Source organism: Mobula hypostoma, chromosome 28 (genome assembly GCF_963921235.1).
Source record: "Mobula hypostoma chromosome 28, sMobHyp1.1, whole genome shotgun sequence".
Classification (NCBI taxonomy): Eukaryota; Metazoa; Chordata; class Chondrichthyes; order Myliobatiformes; family Myliobatidae; genus Mobula; species Mobula hypostoma.
Window position 1 is genome coordinate 27161920 of NC_086124.1, and position 20154 is coordinate 27182073.

Sequence of the window (20154 nt, forward strand, 5' to 3'; positions counted from 1 at the left end):
TTCCTTGGAAGTGGAGACAAAACTGCTCACAATATTCCAAATATAAATTTGATCCAAGGGGAATTATCAAGTTTAACACTTATAGGGGTTGAGTTATGAGGAGAGACTAGTTAGCTTGGGGCTGTTTTACACTGGAGACCGAGGGATATACTTCTAAAGGTTTATAAATCCATAGATTTTTAACAGTATAGCAGAGTGGTGGGGGGGGGGGGTCTAAAACTAGAGGACACAGGCTTATGGTGAGAAGGAACAGATTTAAAAGGGACCTGAGGGGCAAATTATTTATTCATTACTATTATTATTTGTTTTAAAAAACATATTTTGCACATCAGTTGTTTGCCAGTCTTTGATTACGTGGTTTTTCATTGATTCTATTGTATTTCTTTGTTTGACTGTGAATGCCTGCAAGAAAATGAGTCTCAGGGTAGAACACGGTCACCTGCTTGAACTTTGATTTTAAAATTTCTTTGAACTGTCTCAGCCAGAGTGGAAGACATAGGGAAGAAGGGGGAGAACAGATGGGGAAAGAGGCAGGAAGAGATAGAGGAGAAGAGATGGGGGAGAAGGGACGGGGAGACGATGGGGGAAAGACAGGGAAGAAGAGACGGGGAGAAGAGAGAGGGGGAGAGGAGGAGAGTATGAGGGTGAGGTGGAGCTAACAGCAGCAAAGTTGAAAACCAAATGGAGCTGATTCCTCTCTCCAGCCCTGCCTTCCACCACAATGGCTGGAGGTGCTCAATACAGCCAAAATGTTGACATGAGAAACCGTCATTATAAAGTACCAGCACAGGTACTCCTGAGGGGGAAAGATGATAGTACAACTGCTCAGATGGAAGATTTAATATACTAGACACTCAACAGCGACCTTCGGTCTTTTTCTCAACTCCTGCGTGGCTAATTCAGGAAGGAATATTAATAAAAACCTCAATTTTGGTTTTAAAAAGCACAATTTCTTTTTCAGAGTAGCAATACCATCAGACATTGTAAAAATTTGCGGCACTACAAAAAATTGTTATAAACTAATGGCTTTATGTAGTTATTTTTTTTACAAAAGGTAACCTGGGTTGGGTGGGCAGGGACGGAAGGGGGCAGAGCAAAAAAAAAAGGCTGCGGAAATTTGAAAAAATGCGATCCCTAAATGGAAGGTGCTGACGTGGAGGTGCGCCAAGACGGTGCAGTGGCGCTGGTGCCCGCTGGCTCCAACTTGAACCTGGGGCTGGTGAGCTTGTGCGCCTCTTTCTGTGACTAGGGTGAAAGACGGGCGGATCTGGAGGTCGAGATTGCGGTTAAGAGGACAGTCAGGGAGACCGGCCCAGTGGAAAGCAGGTAAGGGAGTCAAGGTAGGCAGTGAAACGGGATCCGCTCAGAAAATAACATGGAGGGCGCAAACGATCACGCAACCGGGATAATCCTCTGGCGTCCTCACGTGTTTGAGCCATCCCAAGAGCAGAGGAAGGAGACCCGCGGAGCAGTTTGTCTTGGGATCGGAACCTGCCCCAAACACACCTTTCTTCCCCTCCCGTTTCCTCTCCCACTAGCCTCAATAAGTCCTCCCTTGAAAATAACTGGGGAGGGGCAGCAGGGTGAGGGAAGAGGGTCAATATTTAGTGTCGGAGGAAGATCAACTGTACAGAGATATACAAACACGTTCAGTTCCAACATTGTACAAAATAGAAAAATATTTAAAGCAATAGTTTTCCGTTCCGATGAATCTTGAGGATCTTCCCCAGACGCTGCTTCGCTGTTGCCAGACCTTTCTTCGGCCGTTTGCCTGCAGAGGGTTGGGGGAGGGGGGAAAAAGACACATTAAACTCTCCCGATGCCTTCATTAAAAATAAAAGTTTGCAATGGTGGCGTGGTGGTCAGTGTAATGCAATCTCTTGCCACTGTCTGGAAGGAGTTTGTTCTCCCCGTGTCTGTGTGGGTCCTCTCTGGTTCCCTCCCACATTTCGAAGACCTACAAGTCAGTAGTTTAATTGGTCATTGCAAGCTGAGGTTAAATCGGGCAGCACAGCTCGAAGGACCAGAAAGGCCTGTTCTGCACCGTGTCTCTAAGTAACCATAAAACTTTAAAATAAAGATGCGGGGAAGGGAGCGGTACGAGGTAGAAGTGGGGTGGTGTATAGTGAGGGAAGAAGAGGAGGGTCCTGCCTCCCTTGCCTGATTGGCTGCCTTGAGACGACGTGGAAGCCCTGCGCTGCGTGAGGAAGACGCCGGGGGCCATGGGCGTGGAGCCGCGGCCGGCCTGCGGCAGGCCGAAGGTGCTGGGGCCCGCCGTGTACTCGTGGTCTACCAGGCTCCCAGACAGGACCTCAGGCCTGGACTCGGGCACTGGGCTGCCAGGCTGCGGCTTGGTGCTGGGCTCCTCGGGCACCAGTTTCTTCTTGACTGTCTTCCTCTTCTGAATCTTTTGATGTTCCTGCAGAGAGAGAGGGAGAGTGTTCAGCTCCAGAGCCTGGCTGTCCCCAGTTCAGTCCTGGCTTCCGGTGCTCTCTGTGTGGAGTGGACCCCCCGCCCCGCCACCGTCCCAATGATGCACGGGATTAGTGGGGGTGAGGGGGTAAACAGCCACTGTAAATTACTCTTTGCCTTGTGTGCTCATTCAAAGCTCTGTGACTCTTCACACCCTGACCCCCGACTCACTCACCACACACTTGCTGACCATTAACACTGAACGTCTGTTTGTCTCCTGTCCGGATCTCGATGACCCCTGCTGGTTCCTATACCCCTCCTTATCTCTGTGACCCCCCCACCTGTAAGCCCCACCACACTTTCACACCCTCTAGCCCCTATACCCCTCCCCAACTCAGTAAACCCCTCCAGAACTTGCACCCCTCCCTATCTCTGTCAGCCCACCCACCCTACTCTATGCCCCTCCGTCTGTGACCCTCCTCCCCATCTCTGAGACACCCCTCTGGCACCAACACCCCCATCTGTGACCCCCCTCCCCATCTCTGTGAACCCCTCCCTCCCCTACATCTCTGTGACACCCCTCTGGCACCGACACCCCCATCTGTGACCCCCCTCCCCATCTCTGTGAACCCCTCCCTCCCCTACATCTCTGTGACACCCCTCTGGCACTGACACCCCCATCTGTGACACCCCTCTGGCACCAACACCCCCACCATCTGTGACACCCTTTACCTGTACTCTCCACATCACTTTAACCCCCTCCAGCCCCCTACACCTCCCCCAACTCCTCTCTCTTGGAACTTGTACCTCTACCCATCTGTGACCCCTTCCCATCTCTGTCGCCCCCTCCGGCCCTGACACCCGTCAATGTCTCCATAACCCGCTCCAACCAACACCCTCTCCGTCTCTGTTAACTCCCTCTGGCCCCAACACCCCTCCCCATCTACATAACCCCCTCTGGCCCTGAACCCCTCCCTGTGTCTGTAACCCCCTCTGACCCTGACACCCCTCCCTGTCTCTGTAACCCCCTCTGGCCCCGCACCCCTCCCCATTTCTGTAACCCCCTCCAGCCCTGTCACCCCTCCCTGTCTCTGTAATCCCCTCCAGCCCCTACACCCCTCCCTGTCTCTGTAACCCCCTCTGGTCCTGACACCCCTCCCTGTTTCTGTAACCCCCTCCAGCCCTGACACCCCTCCCTGTCTCTGTAACCCCCTCTCGCCCTGACACCCCTCCCTGTCTCTGTAACCCGCTCTCTCCCCTACACCCCTCCCTGTCTCTGTAACCCCCTCTCTCCCCTACACCCCTCCTTGTCTCTGTAACCCCCTCCAGCCCCTACACCCCTCCCTGTTTCTGTAACCCCCTCTGGTCCTGACACCCTTCCCTGTCTCTGTAACCCCACCCCCAGCCCCCTACATCCCTCCCCAACTTAGTAACACCCCCCTACCCTGGAACCTACACCGCTCCCCATCTGTGACCAGCTCCCTCCCCTACACTCCTCCCTGTCTATCTGACATCGCCCCCGGCGCCTACATCCCTCCCCATCTCTGTAACTCCTTCCTGTCACTACACCTCTCTCCACCTCGGAGAACCCCTCCGGCCACAACACCCCGCCTCCCTATGCCCCTCCTCACCTGGGGATTTGGTGGGAGGGGTGGGTTTACCTGCTGTGCGAGCTTTGCTGCTGCCGCTGCCAGCCCCGTCTCGATGGAAGCCACGCGTGTCCCCTCCCGGACAGGTCGCTCGTGCCGGGGAAGGGTTGGTGCCACGCGAGCTGTGGGGGGGGGAGGGGGGAGATAAAAGAATAGAAAGTAAAGCATTAGTGGTGGGTCTCGGCAGCGTGTGGCCAGGAACAGTCCATTGTTTGGCACCTACCTTTGGGGTTCCAGGGAGCATCATCGCTGTTCCGCCTCTTTCGGTTCCGTGTCCTCGAGGACGGATCATCTTCGTCTGATTCAAGAGATGGGTACACTGCAGGAGCGGGTGGGGGGGGGGAGGGGGGAGGGAAGCCACAGGGATTACGTCAAGTTACCTGGGAGCGCAAATGGTCCTGTTGGTGTATTCCCTGGGTGGTGCTGGTAGAGAGGCTCTCTCACTCCTCGTGTCTAATTACTAACAGTGCAGCCCTGACCTGCAGTGTGCCAAGTGATGGTGTGGAGGGAGATTCACTCTGGGCCTGACCCCGGGAGTGTGTGATGGGACGGTGTGGAGGGAGCTTCACTCTGCGTCTGACCCCAGGAGTGTGTGATGGGACGATGTAGAGGGAGCTTCGCTCTGTGTCTGACCCCAGGAGTGTGTGATGGGACGGTGTGGAGGGAGCTTCGCTCTGTGTCTGACCCCAGGAGTGTGTGATGGGACGATGTAGAGTGAGCTTCACTCTGTGTCTGACCCCGGGAGTGTGTGATGGGACGATGTAGAGTGAGTTTCACTCTGTGTCTGACCCTGGGAGTGTGTGATGGGACGGTGTGGAGGGAGATTCACTCTCTGTCTGACCCTGGGAGTGTGTGATGGGACGGTGTGGAGGGAGCTTCACTCTGTGTCTGACCCCGGGAGTGTGTGATGGGACGATGTAGAGGGAACTTTGCTCTGTGTCTGACCCCGGGAGTGTGTGATGGGACGGTGTGGAGGGAGATTCACTCTGGGCCTGACCCCGGGAGTGTGTGATGGGACGGTGTGGAGGGAGCTTCACTCTGCGTCTGACCCCTTTTTTTTTTATACAAAATTCTTTATTACAAATGTCGGTGCTATACAATATTTACAAACCCAGTGACTAACATATTTACTACACTACATACAGACAATACATCTTAAACCAATATATTGCCATCCTCATCAATGATGGCATTTACATCCCGCGGAGCCCAACGGTCCCGGAACACCTCTACGGTCGCCGTGGACTGTGCGTATTCCTTTTCAATGTTCACCCGGGCACGAACATACCCCCTAAACATAGCCAGGCAGTCCGCCCGGGGAGAACCTCCTGCCACCCTTTTCCAGGAGCCACGGATGGCAATTTTCGCCAGCCCCAGGAGCAAGTTGACAAGGACATCCTCATCCCTCTGTGCCCCCCTCCTTACTGGATGACCATATATAAATAGGGTGGGACTGAAATGCAACCAGAAGGCGAGAAGCAGCCCACGCAAAAACGCGAAAAGGGGCTGCAGCCTCACACACTCCACGTACATGTGGTACACGGTCTCCTCCAGCCCGCAGAAGTGACACGCGGCTGGGAGATCCGTGTACAGACTGAAGAACTTATTGCAGGGCACCGCGTTATGCAGCACCCTCCAGCCGAGATCCCCAAGGTGCATGGGGAGGACTCCCTTGTAAAGGGACTTCCATTGGGGACCCCCCTCACCTCCAGGTGGAAAGACCGACCGCCATGGCGTGTCGGGACGGTGGACAAAGGCTAGGAAGTGGAGGGTGTGGAGCAGCAGCCCATAAAGGTACCTCCTGCCTGCATCCCTGAATGGGATTGTGGGTGTCGATGAAAGACGGCTCAAGTTGTGTGGATTCGTCTCTCGGGTAAGGCTGCGGGGCCTGGGCCCGACGAGCAGCTCAGCTTGAGTCGATCCACACACCTGAGCCGCACCGACATCCGCTGAGGCAGGGCAAGGGTCGGCCAGGACCCCGCCCTCTGCCAGAGGAGGGGATTCCCGGCCTGAGGCAACCATGTTCCAGACTCTCAGTAGGTCCTGATAGAAGCCGGGCAGCCTCTGCAAAGCAGCACGGCTAACGCCTGCCGGTGGTAGCTGCATATCTTCGTGAAGGCAGCAGCCCCTCCGGAGGAAGAAAGTCGCCAACACGTGCCACCTGGGAGGGCGCTCGGCGTACAGGAATCTCTGCAGAGTCCTGAGGCGGAGAGCCGCCAGTCGTGTGCGTACACACACCAGCGACTGTCCGCCCTCTCCTACTGGGAGACTCAGAACCGCTGCAGAGACCCAGTGTTTCCTGTTTCCCCAGAAGAAGTCCACCAGCTTCCTCTGCATTCTCGCAACAAAAGGGGCAGGGGGGGCCAAGGTGACCATCCGGTACCACAACATGGAGGCCACCAGCTGGTTTATGACCACCACCCTGCCTCGATAGGAAAGCACCCTGAGAAGGCCTGACCAGCGCCCTAGCCGGGCCATGACCTTTGTCTCCAGGTCCTGCCAGTTCGCCAGCCAGGTCTCCCCAGAAGGACTCAGGTAGACTCCCAGATAGAGAAGACGTCTGGTGCTCCACTCAAAAGCTCTCATCTCCTCCGGCAGGGAGTCCACCTGCCACTGGCCTACTAAGAGTCCGGAACATTTCGCCCAGTTGATCCTGGCGGAGGATGCCGCCGAGAAAACATCTTGGCACTCGCGCATCCTCCGCAGGTCACAGGGGTCTGTCATCATGAGGAGTACGTCATCGGCGTAGGCCGAGAGGACGACCCTCATGTCCGGTTCGCGCAGAACCAGACCTGTCAGCCTTCGCCGAAGAAGGCCGAGGAATGGCTTGACACAGATCGCATACAGTTGACCGGACATGGGGCACCCTTGACGCACTCCTCTTCGGAAGTGGATAGGTCCTGTCAGTGATCCGTTGATCTTAACTAGGCACTCTGCGGCAGAGTACAGGAGCCGAACTCGGGCCACAAAGTGTGGTCCGAGCCCAAAAGCCTGCAGGGTGCCCAGCAGGAAACTGTGGTCCACCCGGTCAAACGCCTTCTCCTGGTCAAGAGAAAGAAACGCTGCCGGGGTCCCAGTCTCCTGGAGCAGGTGGATCAGGTCCCGTACTAGGTGGACATTGTCCTGGATGGAGCGGCCCGGGACCGTGTAAGATTGGTCAGGATGGACCACCTGTCCAATTACCGAACCCAGACGGTTGGCCATTGCCCGGGCGAAGATCTTGTAGTCCGCGCACAAGAGGGAGACCGGCCGCCAGTTCTTTAGCAGGCGGAGGTCTCCCTTCTTGGGCAGTAGGACCACAACAGCTCTTCGCCATGAGAGGGGCATTTCTCCGGTGGCTAGGCTCTCCCCTAGGACAAGGCTGTAATCATCCCCCAGGACATCCCAAAAAGCCTGATAAAACTCAACACTCAGTCCATCCAAACCAGGGGACTTGCCCCTCCGGAGTTGCCGAAGGGCAGTGGACAGCTCCTCCCGAGTCAGGGGGGCATCCAGACGCACTGCATCCTCTGGACTGACCTTAGGCAAATCCTTCCAGACCTCATTGCACGCCTCCGCATTTGACGGATCAGGCGAGAATAAGGACCGATAGAATGAACGGACCTCGTTGTTAATTCCATCAGGGTCCGTGATGGAGGAGCCATCGGCAGCCAGCAATTCCACTAGCTGCTTTTGAACTCCCCGCCACCTCTCCAACGAGTAGAAGAAGGGTGAGCCACGGTCCAAATCCTGCAGCATTTGGATCCGTGACCTCACGTACGCACCTCGGGACTGCTGAAGCTGCAAATCCCTTAGTGCGTCCTTCTTCTCCTGGTATTCCTGCCACAGCTGCTGGTCTCCAGTGGTCGGACCGAGGCGGGACTCCAGGTCAAGCAACGCTCTCTCAAGCCGCTCAATCTCAGAGCCCCGCCCTTTGGTCGACCCCCTAGTGTACTCCCGACATAAAAACCGGATGTGGGCTTTGCCCACATCCCACCATAGCCGTAGGGAGCAGAACTCTCTCCGCCTCTCCTTCCAGGAGACCCAGAACGCTCGGAACGAATCCCGGAAACGGCTGTCCTCCAGCAGCCGGTTGTTAAAATGCCAATACCCGGATCCCACCCGAGGGTGTAGTGGAATAAATTCCATCCACACAAGGTGATGATCCGAGCACGACACTGGCCGCATGGAGGACGCCGACCGACACGCGGGAGGCGTAGGCCCGAGAGATGTAAATGCGGTCTATCCTGGAACCTCCTTCTCTAGACCTTCTCGAGAAGGCGCTAGAGTTGGGGTGAAAATTCCGCCAGCTGTCCACCAAGTCAAAGGAGCCGACTAGCTCCTTTAACTTTTTTGCTGATGCTGGGTCGCGTTGGAGGCCCGAAAGGTCCTCCGCCTCGAGGGTACAATTGAAATCTCCCCCGAGGATGACGCAGTCCCCAGGATCGATGGAGCTCAGCAGGGTGGACAGCTGACAGAATAGGCGCGTCTGCATCACACCGCGCCTGGGAGCGTACACATTGATAAAATGCAATGGTACGCCATCCAGGCGCACAACCAGGTGGAGCAGACGGCCGGGCACAACGTCTTGGACCCTTTCAATTACTGGCTGGAAGGTCGGGGCCAACAGGATCGCCACCCCGCTAGAAATGGAGCTGAGGTGGCTCATGTAGACCCCGCCCTGCCACTCCAGGAGCCAAGCAGACTCGTCCCCAGGGATGGTATGGGTTTCCTGCAGGAAACTCACCGTATACCGCCCATCCCTGAGGACTGAGAGATTGTTATGCCTGCGAAGAGGACCCCTGCTGCCGTTTACATTGAGACTAGCTATGGTAAGCTTCATGGCGAGAACACACTAGGTCTCAGCAGCTACGCCCATTTCGGTGAGAGCGGAGGCGCCTTCCACCACACTGTCCGGAAAGAAAGCAAGGATACCTTTTGCTTTCCGGGCTCGAGCGGTACCAGCAACACCCTGTGACCCACCATCCCCCGTAGGAGCGAGGCTGCTTCTCCCTCTGATGTCCCTTACTAGGTCATCCAGGAAAGATTTTAGTTGCCGTCTGTCGTTCCCCACCACCGCATTCCTCTTTCCCTTTCCCTTTCGTCTGAGGATGACTCGCAGGGACCTCACCAGCCTCGGCATGCTGGGCCAGCGAAGCGAGGCTAGCTGAGGCCGGTGCTTGGCACCCTCAGAGGTGAGAATGAAATGCTTAATTTCCTCTACAGGTATCAATGGGGATTTCTCAGGAGGGGTGAGGATGTCCATTGTTTCACTATCGAAAGAGTCCCCCTCCAACCCGTCACTGCAGACAGAATCCCCATCGGCCTCCCCGCATGTTCCAATAGATGGCTGCGCCTGCGACCCACACCGCGCAGCGGGCACCTCGCTCTTACCTGCCTGCTCCACCGTCGCATCAGCCTCATCCACATTTGCGACAGTGGAGAGACAATCCCCAGGGACTCCCTGCAAGTCATTTATTGCTGGGGTCGATGTGCACAGAATATCGTCCTCCCTAGGGGGCAGGCATAGAGGGGAACCCAGCACCTTTGGTCCAAGGGATTCATAAGCCGCCTGGTGCTGAGAATGAGAGAGCTTTGCCTCGTCTCCTCTTACACTATTCGGTACACTGGCCTCCAGAGAGGCGCTGACTTGTAGGTCCTGGGTGGAGGCCTCCAGGGCTGCCTCATTTGTGCAAACAGGCCTATCACAAGCTTTTTGCACAACCACACCATCTACCCCAGGACTGGTGGCTACATCTGAGGACTCAGGTTTAGAACCAACCCCTACCCGGATTCCCACCCCTTCCTGGGACTCCCCCGCATCTACATCCCCTGCCCTCTTGCGGGAACGTTCCCTTCTCCTCTTCACGCTGGAGGAGCACACAGGTGCAGGCTTCACCGATGGGGCGGCGCCTTCTGTTTCCATCGCCCCGTCTGCTTGCGCACCTCCCCGAGCCCCACGCTCCACTTCAGACGAAATGGGTGTGAGCTCTGCGGCCTCAAAGGCCCGCTTCTTACTATGTTTGGATTTCCCCTTTGCCTTCTTACTCCGCACAGACTCCACCCCGTCCCCCACCTGAACTACAGGGAGAGGAGCAGGGACCGACCCAACCGTAGAAGTAGGGACAGGGGTAGGGGTAGGGGCAGGGTGAGGGGCTGGGGCAGGATCACGGGCGGGGGCAGGGTCAGATGCAGGTGCAGGCGCACGCGCAGGAGTAGGATCAGGGGCAGAGGTAGCTGCGGCACTGGTGCCCGAAGTGGGCTCCCTCGGGTTCCGGGCGGCAGGACAGTCCCTCCGAAAGTGCCCCACCTCCCTGCACGCATGGCACCGTGGGCGCTCGGAGCTCCAGTACACCTGATAATCTACTCCCTCGTGCCGGACAGTAAAGCGGCCCTCAACATCGTCCTCCCTTTCCAGCTGCATGAAAACCTGACGCCGGAAAGAGATTACGGTGCGGAGGGTGCGTCTCTTAAATTTGTGTCGGATGGCAGTGATCTCCGACCTTACTTGCCCTAAACGGGCCAGTGGGGGAAGCAAGTCCTCATTTGGAATGAAAGGCTTAACATGCCCAAGCACGATACGTTGCGTGGGGGCCGTCACCAGCTCCATAGGTAAAAAGATGTTGTCCACCGTGACTCCCCTGCTTAGGGCCCGGTGCACTAGCTCTTCATTCACCAGATAGAACACCGCCTTTCCGAACTCCTTCTCGGTGGCCAGAATACCACCTTTCCCCACAAGGTCCTCCATTGCCTCCGTACACTTTTCTAGTGTCATTCCAGGGCGCAAAATACATTGCACCCCACGTTCCACCTTCACCGACCGAAACAGGGCGTTGTCCGAGGCCGGGGAGGCAGCCGCCCTTGCGTAACTCCCCGAAGGCCCGCGACTCCCTGGAGACCGGTCCGGCATGCTGGCGCTCTTTCCAGTCCGAGAATCCTACAGCGCTGTCGATTAGAAGTCCTGGAGCGAAACGAGTAACTGGCCGGGAAAGTTTGCAGTCGACAGTTCCTCGCTGGCTCGGCGCCAGGAAAGGCTCCGTCGGACTTGCAGAGACCCAGGCCGGGAGAGGCCGAAACGTCCTTCCAGATGCTCCGGCACCGGCACCGACACCGGACGAAAAATCAGGAAAACAATGGAGGAGGAACATTGCCCCGATGTCAATGGGGGGAAAACGACGGCGTTTGCCTCCGGTTTTGGAGCGAACCGGCTTACTGGCGAGTTGCCAGCGGCCGCAGCTGGGAGCTACGCAGTAAGCAGCCGCCAACAAACCCAGTCCAAACCGGCAGCAAAAACTCCACACCGAGCTTCCACGCCAACGCCGTCACTCACTCAGTTGTCCAAGAGACTTTTAGAGCCACCTCCAAAGTATTCCACGAACTTTATCCAGTAGTTTTCCTTCGATTTCTCCCAGCTCAGTCAGCACAGCTCCTCTCTGTGTCTGACCCTGGGAGTGTGTGATGGGACGGTGTGGAGGGAGATTCACTCTGTGCCTGACCCCGGGAATGTGTAATGGGACGGTGTGGAGGGAGCTTCACTCTGCGTCTGACCCCAGGAGTGTGTGATGGGAGGTGTGGAGGGAGCTTCGCTCTGTGTCTGGTCCCGGGAGTGTGTGATGGGAAGGTGTGGAGGGAGCTTCGCTCTGTGTCTGACCCCGGGAGTGTGTGATGGGACGGTGTGGAGGGAGATTCACTCTGTGCCTGACCCCGGGAATGTGTAATGGGACGGTGTGGAGGGAGTTTCACTCTTTGTCTGACCCCGGGAGTGTGTGATGGGACAATGTGGAGGGAGCTTCGCTCTGTGTCTGAGCCCAGGAGTGCGTGATGGGACGATGTGGAGTGAGCTTCGCTCTGTGTCTGACCCTGGGAGTGTGTGATGGGATGGTGTAGAGGGAGCTTCGCTCTGTGTCTGACCATGGGAGTGTGCAAAGTGGTGGTGTGGAGGGTGTTTGACTCTGTCTGACCCTAGAAACGTGTGATGGGACTATGTGGAGAGAGCTTCATTCCGTGCCTGACCTCGGGAGTGAGAGAGAGATAGGATGGTGTAGAGGGAGCTTCACTCAGTATCTGGGTGTGTGTTATGGAACAGTGAGGAGGGAGCTTCACTACGTGTCCCCTCCCGAAGAACCCTATCCCGGCAATGCCCCCTCACCATAATCGGAGTCCTTGAAGCAGGCGCCCAGGCTCTCTTGGTCATCGTAGCTGTCATCGTCGCTGGCGAGACTGTCGGGTGACGGGCTTCCCCTGGCGTCGGGCCGCTGCTCTCGGCCCCTGGCCTTCTTGCCGCTAGCCTGGACGGCGGAGGATGGGCAGCCGTTCCTCTCCTGGCTGCTGCTCCACCAGGCCTGCAGGCTGGAGCCAGGTGATGACTGCAGGTTGGCCATGCACAGCATGCCCTGGATGGCCTCCTGAGTACTCGGGGAGGCTGGTGGCTGGCTGCGGGGAGAGGTGGGGGAATGAGGGGGGGAGAGAGTGAGTGTGGGTGGGGAGAGGTGGGGGGAGAGAGGAGAGAAGGGGGCGAGAAAGTAGGAGAGAGAGGGGAGAGAGGGGGTTAGAAAAGGGGTAGAGAGGGAAGAGCGGGGAGGAGACAGCAGGGTAGAGGGCGGGGGAGAGGGTGGGCAGTAGGTGAGAGGGCGGTGTGGGTCAGAGATCGGGGTGAGAATGGAGGGGGAGAGGGTGAGAGAAGGAAGAAACGGTGAGAGGAGGAGAAGGGAAGGACAGGGAGAGTGGGGAGAGGTAAGTGAGAACAATCAGTGGCGGATGCTAACATCATCCTAACACAGTAAGATCCCTGGAATGGCATCCGCACACCCCACTCCCACCCCTTGCACGGCCTGGGACCTTTTCCCTCCGGCAGCGATCCATCACCAGCGCGCGGTGAGGTGATGGAACCGCAGAATGACACAGTCGTGGGCGCACGGCTCGGTTTTTACCTCTGCGTGGCGTACTCGAGCGCTCCGACCTCCTTGCTGGCCTTGAGCAGGTCGAGGATGCCGGCAGAACTGCTAGCCCCCGCACCCTCGGCTGACACCTCCCCCTGGTCAATGTCGATGTCGATGGCCGAGTCTTCATCCGATGAATCGTCTTCCTGCAGGGGAAGCGGGTGCGGAGGTTAGGATACGCGGAGTTATTCAAAAGGAACGCAGACTGGTGGGAGGCTGAGAACAGCACCATGGCTGGCAGGGCGAATCAGGCTGAAGGGCCTCTTTCCATAGGAGCAGAATTAGTCCATTCAGCCCATCGTCTGCTCTGCTATTCCACCATGGCTGATTTATTACTCCTCTCAACCCTTCTCTCGCCTGTAACCTTTGATGTCCTGACTAATCAAGAACCTATCAACCTTTGCTTTAAATCAATCTGATGATTTGGCCTCCACAGCTGTCTATAGGAATGAATTCATCACTCTCTGGCTAAAGAAATTCCTGCTCATCTCTTTCTAAAGGGACATCCTTGTATTCTGAGGGCGTGCCCTCTGGTCCCAAACTCCCCCACTCCCCCACTATAGGAACATCATCTCTGCATCCGCGCTATCTCATCATTTAAGCATCATGTGGGCAATCATGGTCTACCTGTGACAATGATTATTCTTGACAAACTTTTCTACAGAAGTGGTTTGCCATTGCCTTCTTCTGGGCAGTGTCTTTACCAGCCATTATCGATACTCCTTGGAGATTGCCTGCCTGGTGTCAGTGATTGCATAACCAGGACTTGTGATATGCACCAGCTGCTCATACGACCATCCACCATCTGGTCCCATGGCTTCACATGACCCCGATAGGGGGGCTAAGTGGGTGCTACACCTTGTGCAAGGGTGACCTGGAGGCAAGCAGAGGGAAGGAATGACTTACACCTCCTTTGGTAGAGACATATCTCTACCCCACCACCCATACTTCCGTCTCGGCCTTTTAATAATCGATCAGTTTCAACAAGAGCTCCCTCATTCTTTTAAATGCCAGTGAGTTCAGGCCCAGAGGCATCAAGCACTTCTCCAACGCTAATTGTTCTGTATCTCCTGCATTCTAGTGGGAACAAATCCAGCCTATCCAATCTCTCCTATAACCACGACCCTCCATTCCGGACAAGGCTGCAGAGTCTCTTTTGTACTCTCCCATGGCACGTTTCTCCCAAGAGAGGTGTACGGCACTCCTTCCCTCCCTTAGTCTGCAGGTCACCCTGGGGCAAGGTGTAGCACCTGCTGAGCCCCCTGATCAGGATGACGTGAAGCCACGGCAGCAGGTGGTGGATGGTCGTACGAACAGCTGGTGCAGATCACAAGTCCTGGTTATGCGATCACTGACGCCAGGCAGACAATCTCTGAAGAGTACTGACAATGGCTGGGGTCACCTGTCTTGTAAAGACACTGCCCAGAAGGCAGCAATGGCAAACCACTTCTGCAGAAAAACTTGCTGAGAACAATCGTGGTCACAGAAAGACTGTGATCGCCCACATCATATGACATGGCACATAATGGTGATGTCATAGGAATATATTAAGGGCACATAACGAATGATCGAAATATTGCGCCACTTCCTTCCTGGAGAGCAGCAGCCGGAGTTGTACAGAATATTCCCAGTGCCGTCTAACCAAAGTTTTGTCCAGCCGCAATGTGACAGCTACCATCCTCTTTCGGTCGCTGCACCTCAGCCCAGGAACGTGCTGATGAACGGCATCATGAAAACAGCCTCCCTGGCAGATGGAATACAGTGCAGGGAAGTCTATGGTCATGTACCGTAGCTGCAGGAATAAAGGCACTCTCTCTTTCCTCGCTGGGGACCACATTCAGAAAGCCGAGGTGCATGGGGACTCGGGAGTCCTCCTGCAGGATTCACCACAGGTTGAGTCGATGGTAAGGAAGGCAAGCAAATGCAATGTTGGCATTCATTTCGAGAGCACTAGAGTATAAAAGCAAGGATGTAATGTAATGCTGAGCCTTTATAAGGCATTGGTCGGGCTGCACTTGAAGTACTGTGAGCAGTACTAAGAAAGGATGTGCTGGAATTGGAGAGGGCCCAGAGAAGGTTTAGGACAATGATCCTGGGAATTAAACAGTTAACATATAGCAAGTGGTGATGGCTCTGGGCCTGTATGAGGGATCTTATTGAAATCTATTGAAAAGGCCTGATAGAGTGGATGAGATGAGGATGCTTCCTATAGTGGGGGAGTCTATGACTAGAAGGCACAGCCTCAGAATAGAGGGACGTTCATTTAGAACAGAGATGAGAAGCAATTTCTTCACCCAATGGGTGGTGCATCTGTGAAATCCTTTGAAACAGGCAGTGGTGGAGGCCAAGTCATTGAGTATACTTAAAGTGGAGTTTGATAGGTTCTTGATTAGTCAGGGTGTGAAAGGTTAATGGAGAGAAGGCAGGAGAATGGGATTGAGAGGGAAAATTATCGAAAGGCAACGGGTCAAATCCTCTTACATCACGGTCTTCCAGTCTTACAAGGCGGGCAGTTTGGTGTTGAGTGGGTGGGTGATAAATGCCCACTCTGCAAATAATCTCCATCTTCAGCACCAGCCTGAGAGGGGCGCCCAGGACAAGGCTGACCCAGAGAGTTTAAATCGAGGTTCCTTACCACAATGTCGAAGTCCACTTCGCCGGGCTCCCGCTTGCGGGTGGGATCTTTGCAGGGTCTGGCGCGGGGTAACCGACGGGGCAGCTCTGCAGGGGAGAAGTGTCAGACGTGAATCGCTCGCGGCCTGAGATAGTCACACAGCCCCATGGCCCTATGCTTCCAATCCAAGTGGAAACAGCCCCATTTGTCTGCATTTGGCCCAGATCCCACAGAGCTATATAAAAGTACAGCACAGAAACAGGCCCTTTGGCCCATCTAGTCCATGCCGAACCATTTAAGTTGCCTACTCCCATTGAGCTGCGCTGGAACCATAGCCCTCCATATCCCTACCATCCATGTACCTATCCAAACTTCTCTAAAACGTTGAAATCGAGCACCCCTTCCACTCTCACCACCCTCTGAGTGAAGAAGTTTCCCCCTCATGTTCTCTTTAAACTTTTTACCTTTCATCTTTACCTCATGACCTCTGGTAGCAGACCCACCCAACCTCAGTAGAAAAAGCCTGCTTGCATTTACCCTATCTATACCCCTCATAATTTTGTATACCTCTATCAAATCTCCCCCCAATCTTCTTCTTTCCAAGGAGTAACATTCTAACCTACTCGATCTTTCTTTATAACTCTAGTCCTCTAGTCCTGGTAACATCCTTGTAAATTTTCTCTGCACTCTTTCAATCTTATTTACATACTTCCTGGAGGTAGGTGATCAAAACTGGACACAATACTCCAAATTAGGCCTCACCAATGTTTTATACAACTTCAACATAACATCCCATCTCCTGTACTCAATACTTTGCCTCATGAAGGCCAATGTGCCAAAAGCTTTCTTTACAGCCCTGTCTACCTATGACACCACTTTCAATGAATTACGGACCTGCATCCCCAGATCCCTTAGTTCTAGCACACTCTTCAGTGCCCTACCGCTAACTCTATCCTATTTGCGTCATTGTTTAATTCCTTCTATTGTCATTGTACCTGTGGTGCCCCTCAGTGCACCTTTAAATCTTTGGTGTTGGAATGGAATGTGTGCTGACCATTGCAGGCACATCCCTGGGTGTGTTGGTTGTTAATGCAAACAATGCATTTCACTGTATGTTTTGACTTTTGTGTGACAAATCACTTAGTTGTTTTTGCGTCTAGTCCCCATCACTGCCTCAGTCTCAAGACACTGATTCTATTTCTCTCCAAGTGTCTGAACCTGAACCAATTTTAGACCTGATGTTGTTGTTAACTCCCTACATTTTAAATCACACGTGTGGCATGCTCACAAAAACCAACTCTGTCCACGAGCTGATCATCATTCACTCCACCCTGCCTTCCACCTGGCAAAACCCCCACCCATGCTGCTGTCTGAATAAATTCCAATCAAATCCTAAATCCATTCAAACCCCACGTGCAATTAAATCCCAATCCCAAACAATCCCAGACCCAATCAAATCCCAATCCCAAACAATCCCGGATCCAAGCACACTTTAAACCCAAGCAAATTCCAAATCTGAAATCCAATCCAATTCCAAACCCAATCAAATCCCAAATTTCAAATCCAATCAAATCCCAAACAAATCCTAGACACAATTAAATCCCAAACACAATCAAATACTAAATCCAAACAAATCCCAAATCTCAAATCCAATCAAATCCCAAAGCAATCAAATCCTAAATCCCAAATCTCAACCAAATACCAAATCCCCAAAACAATGAAATCCAAACCCAATCAAATCCCAAACCCGGGAGTTCCACCTGTAGCTCAATGGAGTAACATATAAATTCTGTGGCCGCCTTTAATTCCTCCATTTCCCCAGTCTAAACTTTGAATTATTCAACGTTTATTTTCTGGATCTTGGAGGGAAATAGTGGTCATTATGTCATATCCTTTAAGAAGTTGAAAACAGCCTTTTGAACCCAGCAATGGAAGGGGAAAAACTTCAAAAGAAAAATCAGAAGATATGCCTGTCTGGGCTGAGCATTTGGAACGTACGTTGATGGGTCTCGATAACAAAATGGATAATAACACTTCTGAGTTGAAGTCGTTCCGACAGAGTTTACAGACCATTGAGGAAAATATTCTTTCCTTGAATACTGAGTTTAAAGAATCGAAACATCAGATTGCGGATAGTTCAACCCAATTGGAACAGGCTCAATGCAAAATTGTCGATTTAGAGGCAAAGTCTCGTAGAAATAACATTCGTATTCTGGGTCTTCAGGAAGGCTCCAAAACTGGGAATTTATTGGACTATTTTGCCAATCTGTTTCAATCTCTGTTCCTGGATATTCTATCTCAGCCTCCCGATATTGAAAGAGCTCACAGAACTTTCACTGCGTCAGGTAAAGCTCGGCCAATTTTAGTCAACTTTCTTCGCTTTACAGTTAAAGACCAAATCTGCAGCTTTCAATGGTCCTCGACTAATTCTTTGACTTGGAGAGAACATTGTTGGAAAAACATTATAAGATACTTCAAGACCCCATATCAGGAAAAACATAAAGATACAAACGTGACGTGTTGGAGAAGGTGCGGCTCCAAGGAGGCAAATCATTTTCATATTTTCTGGGATTGCCCTAAATTAAGTCTATATTGGGAAGGTATTCATAGAACATTAGTTAAGGTACTTAGGTCCCAGATACCTCTGAACTTTGAGACGCTCTATTTGGGGCATGTATTGTTTCTTGAACAGAAGGAAGATATAAAGTTGCTGCAGGCCCTCTTAGCGGCAAGTAAGAAATCAATCACTAAAAAGTGGCTAAATCCAATACCATCTACATTAGAAGATTGGCACGAAATTATCTTGGAAATATTTAAAATGGAAAAGTTGACTTACTCCCTGAGAATTCAAAAAGAAAAATTTTATCAAATCTGGAATAAATGGATTGAATATATAACCCCAATGCGAGCAGACTTTACATGACTCTCCTAATGATTATACTGCTCTTCTCATCAACACAGTAATATTGCTAACGTAAGCACCCCTAGTCTAAATGTCTTTTTTTTGTTTTCTTTTGGAAAATAGAGAATTAACACAAGTAAAGCTGGTAGGAGCAAACATGAACAAATTAGGATATAAACACCTACAATGGTTGTTACATAGGCTTATATACAACATTTTGGACCGGTGGAAATGGTCCAGAAGAGTTAGACGGAAACTATTATTACCATTTTTCTTAACAACTAATACCATTACTTAGCCTAATAGATTAGAATTACCACAGTACATAATTATCTATTTAAGTGTCTAATTTGCTTTTATTTCATCTCAATGTGTACTTAAGAATGTATAAATAATTATAGTTTTATACATATAAAAAAATGGAAAAGGTTATATGTGTGAAAAAAGTACATGATATTTGTGAATTCCTTATCCAAATAAAAATAAAATTAAAAAAAAGTTAAAGACCAAATCATAAAATGTGCAAGAAAACAGAAAGTTTTTAAATTTAATGGTTCCGAGATCCGTTTTTATGAAGATTATCTATGGGAAGTTATGGAACAACGGATCAAATTCATTCCGGTCATGAAGATCGCTTACGAAAAAACTCTTTCTCCATCCTTGAGATATCCAGCGAGACTAAAGTTATTTCCTAAAGATTCTACCCCTCGTGTCTTCTTAGATCCCCAAGCGGCATTGGATTTGTCAATTCTATTGTGGAATTGGCTGATGTACGAAGGATATTACAGTCTCTGAATAAATTTTCTGAAAGAAAACAGGTTTTGAAGATTTCGGTATGCTGAAGATATCTTTTAATCGATGGACTACTTAAAGAAGAGGTGGTCTTCTTGGTTTGGCTAAAGAATGACTTTTGTTTAGTATACGGAGTGAATTAATACAGCGGACAGATTGTGAACTGGTTTGATTATCTGTTCCTATTTTTCTTTTTCTTTATTAATTAAGTGATAGTTTGCTTGCAGTTTATATAGATTTTTTTCTTATATTATGGAGTGTTTAGTAATAGATAATTAGCTTTAATTCTTTTGTTAAATAAGGTAGTAAGTTAAAGAATAATGGTGCTGCTTTTCTCTCTTTAGAGATTAAACTGTTTGGGTTAATAGTATTGTTTTGGCGTCTTTGGAGACTATCTTCGCATTTCTTTAGCTTATTTTCAATGATTAAGTATAAACACTTTTTTCTTTGCTGGGCTTTTTTATCTTAAGGTTACATATTTGCTTTGTAAGGGAGGGGAGGAATTGGGAGCAGAAACTTTTAATCATTATTTAAATTGAGCGGCACGCGGAATTCTGCTCTTTTCTTGGGGATGCGTTCTGGCTTCTTCTCTCTTTTGCCGGATTTCCTTCTTTGGGGATGGTGGGAGGTTTGGGGGTATTTTTGTATTTTGGGGTTTATTGTGGGGTTTTTTTTCACACACACTTTCTGTATTTTTCCCCATTATGGAGTTCCGGAGCATGCGTGTTTTCTATTTGGTTATATTCATCACCGCCATCTTGGATTAGCCCGCGATGGTATGCGTGTATTGTCGTGTTTAAGAATAACATCCAATGGTACTTAAACAGATAAACATTATTAGTTGGAATGTACGTGGCTGGAATCACC

The 20154-nt window shown here is 51.8% G+C and overlaps 1 protein-coding gene across 1 annotated transcript in view; it reads right to left on the bottom strand.

Annotated features, from left to right (window-relative positions):
* Positions 1-265: 265 nt before the first annotated feature.
* The window catches only part of phf8 (PHD finger protein 8), a 76528-nt gene continuing 56639 nt past the window's right edge, over positions 266-20154 (bottom strand). Inside the window, exons 15-21 of the mRNA XM_063035286.1 lie at positions 15615-15700; positions 12971-13125; positions 12190-12473; positions 4285-4380; positions 4074-4183; positions 2161-2419; positions 266-1771 (exon numbers count right to left, since the gene is read on the bottom strand). Of these exons, the coding sequence (XP_062891356.1) occupies positions 1683-1771; positions 2161-2419; positions 4074-4183; positions 4285-4380; positions 12190-12473; positions 12971-13125; positions 15615-15700 (1079 nt within the window). The 3' untranslated portion in view covers positions 266-1682. The remainder of the gene's footprint in view (positions 1772-2160; positions 2420-4073; positions 4184-4284; positions 4381-12189; positions 12474-12970; positions 13126-15614; positions 15701-20154) is intronic.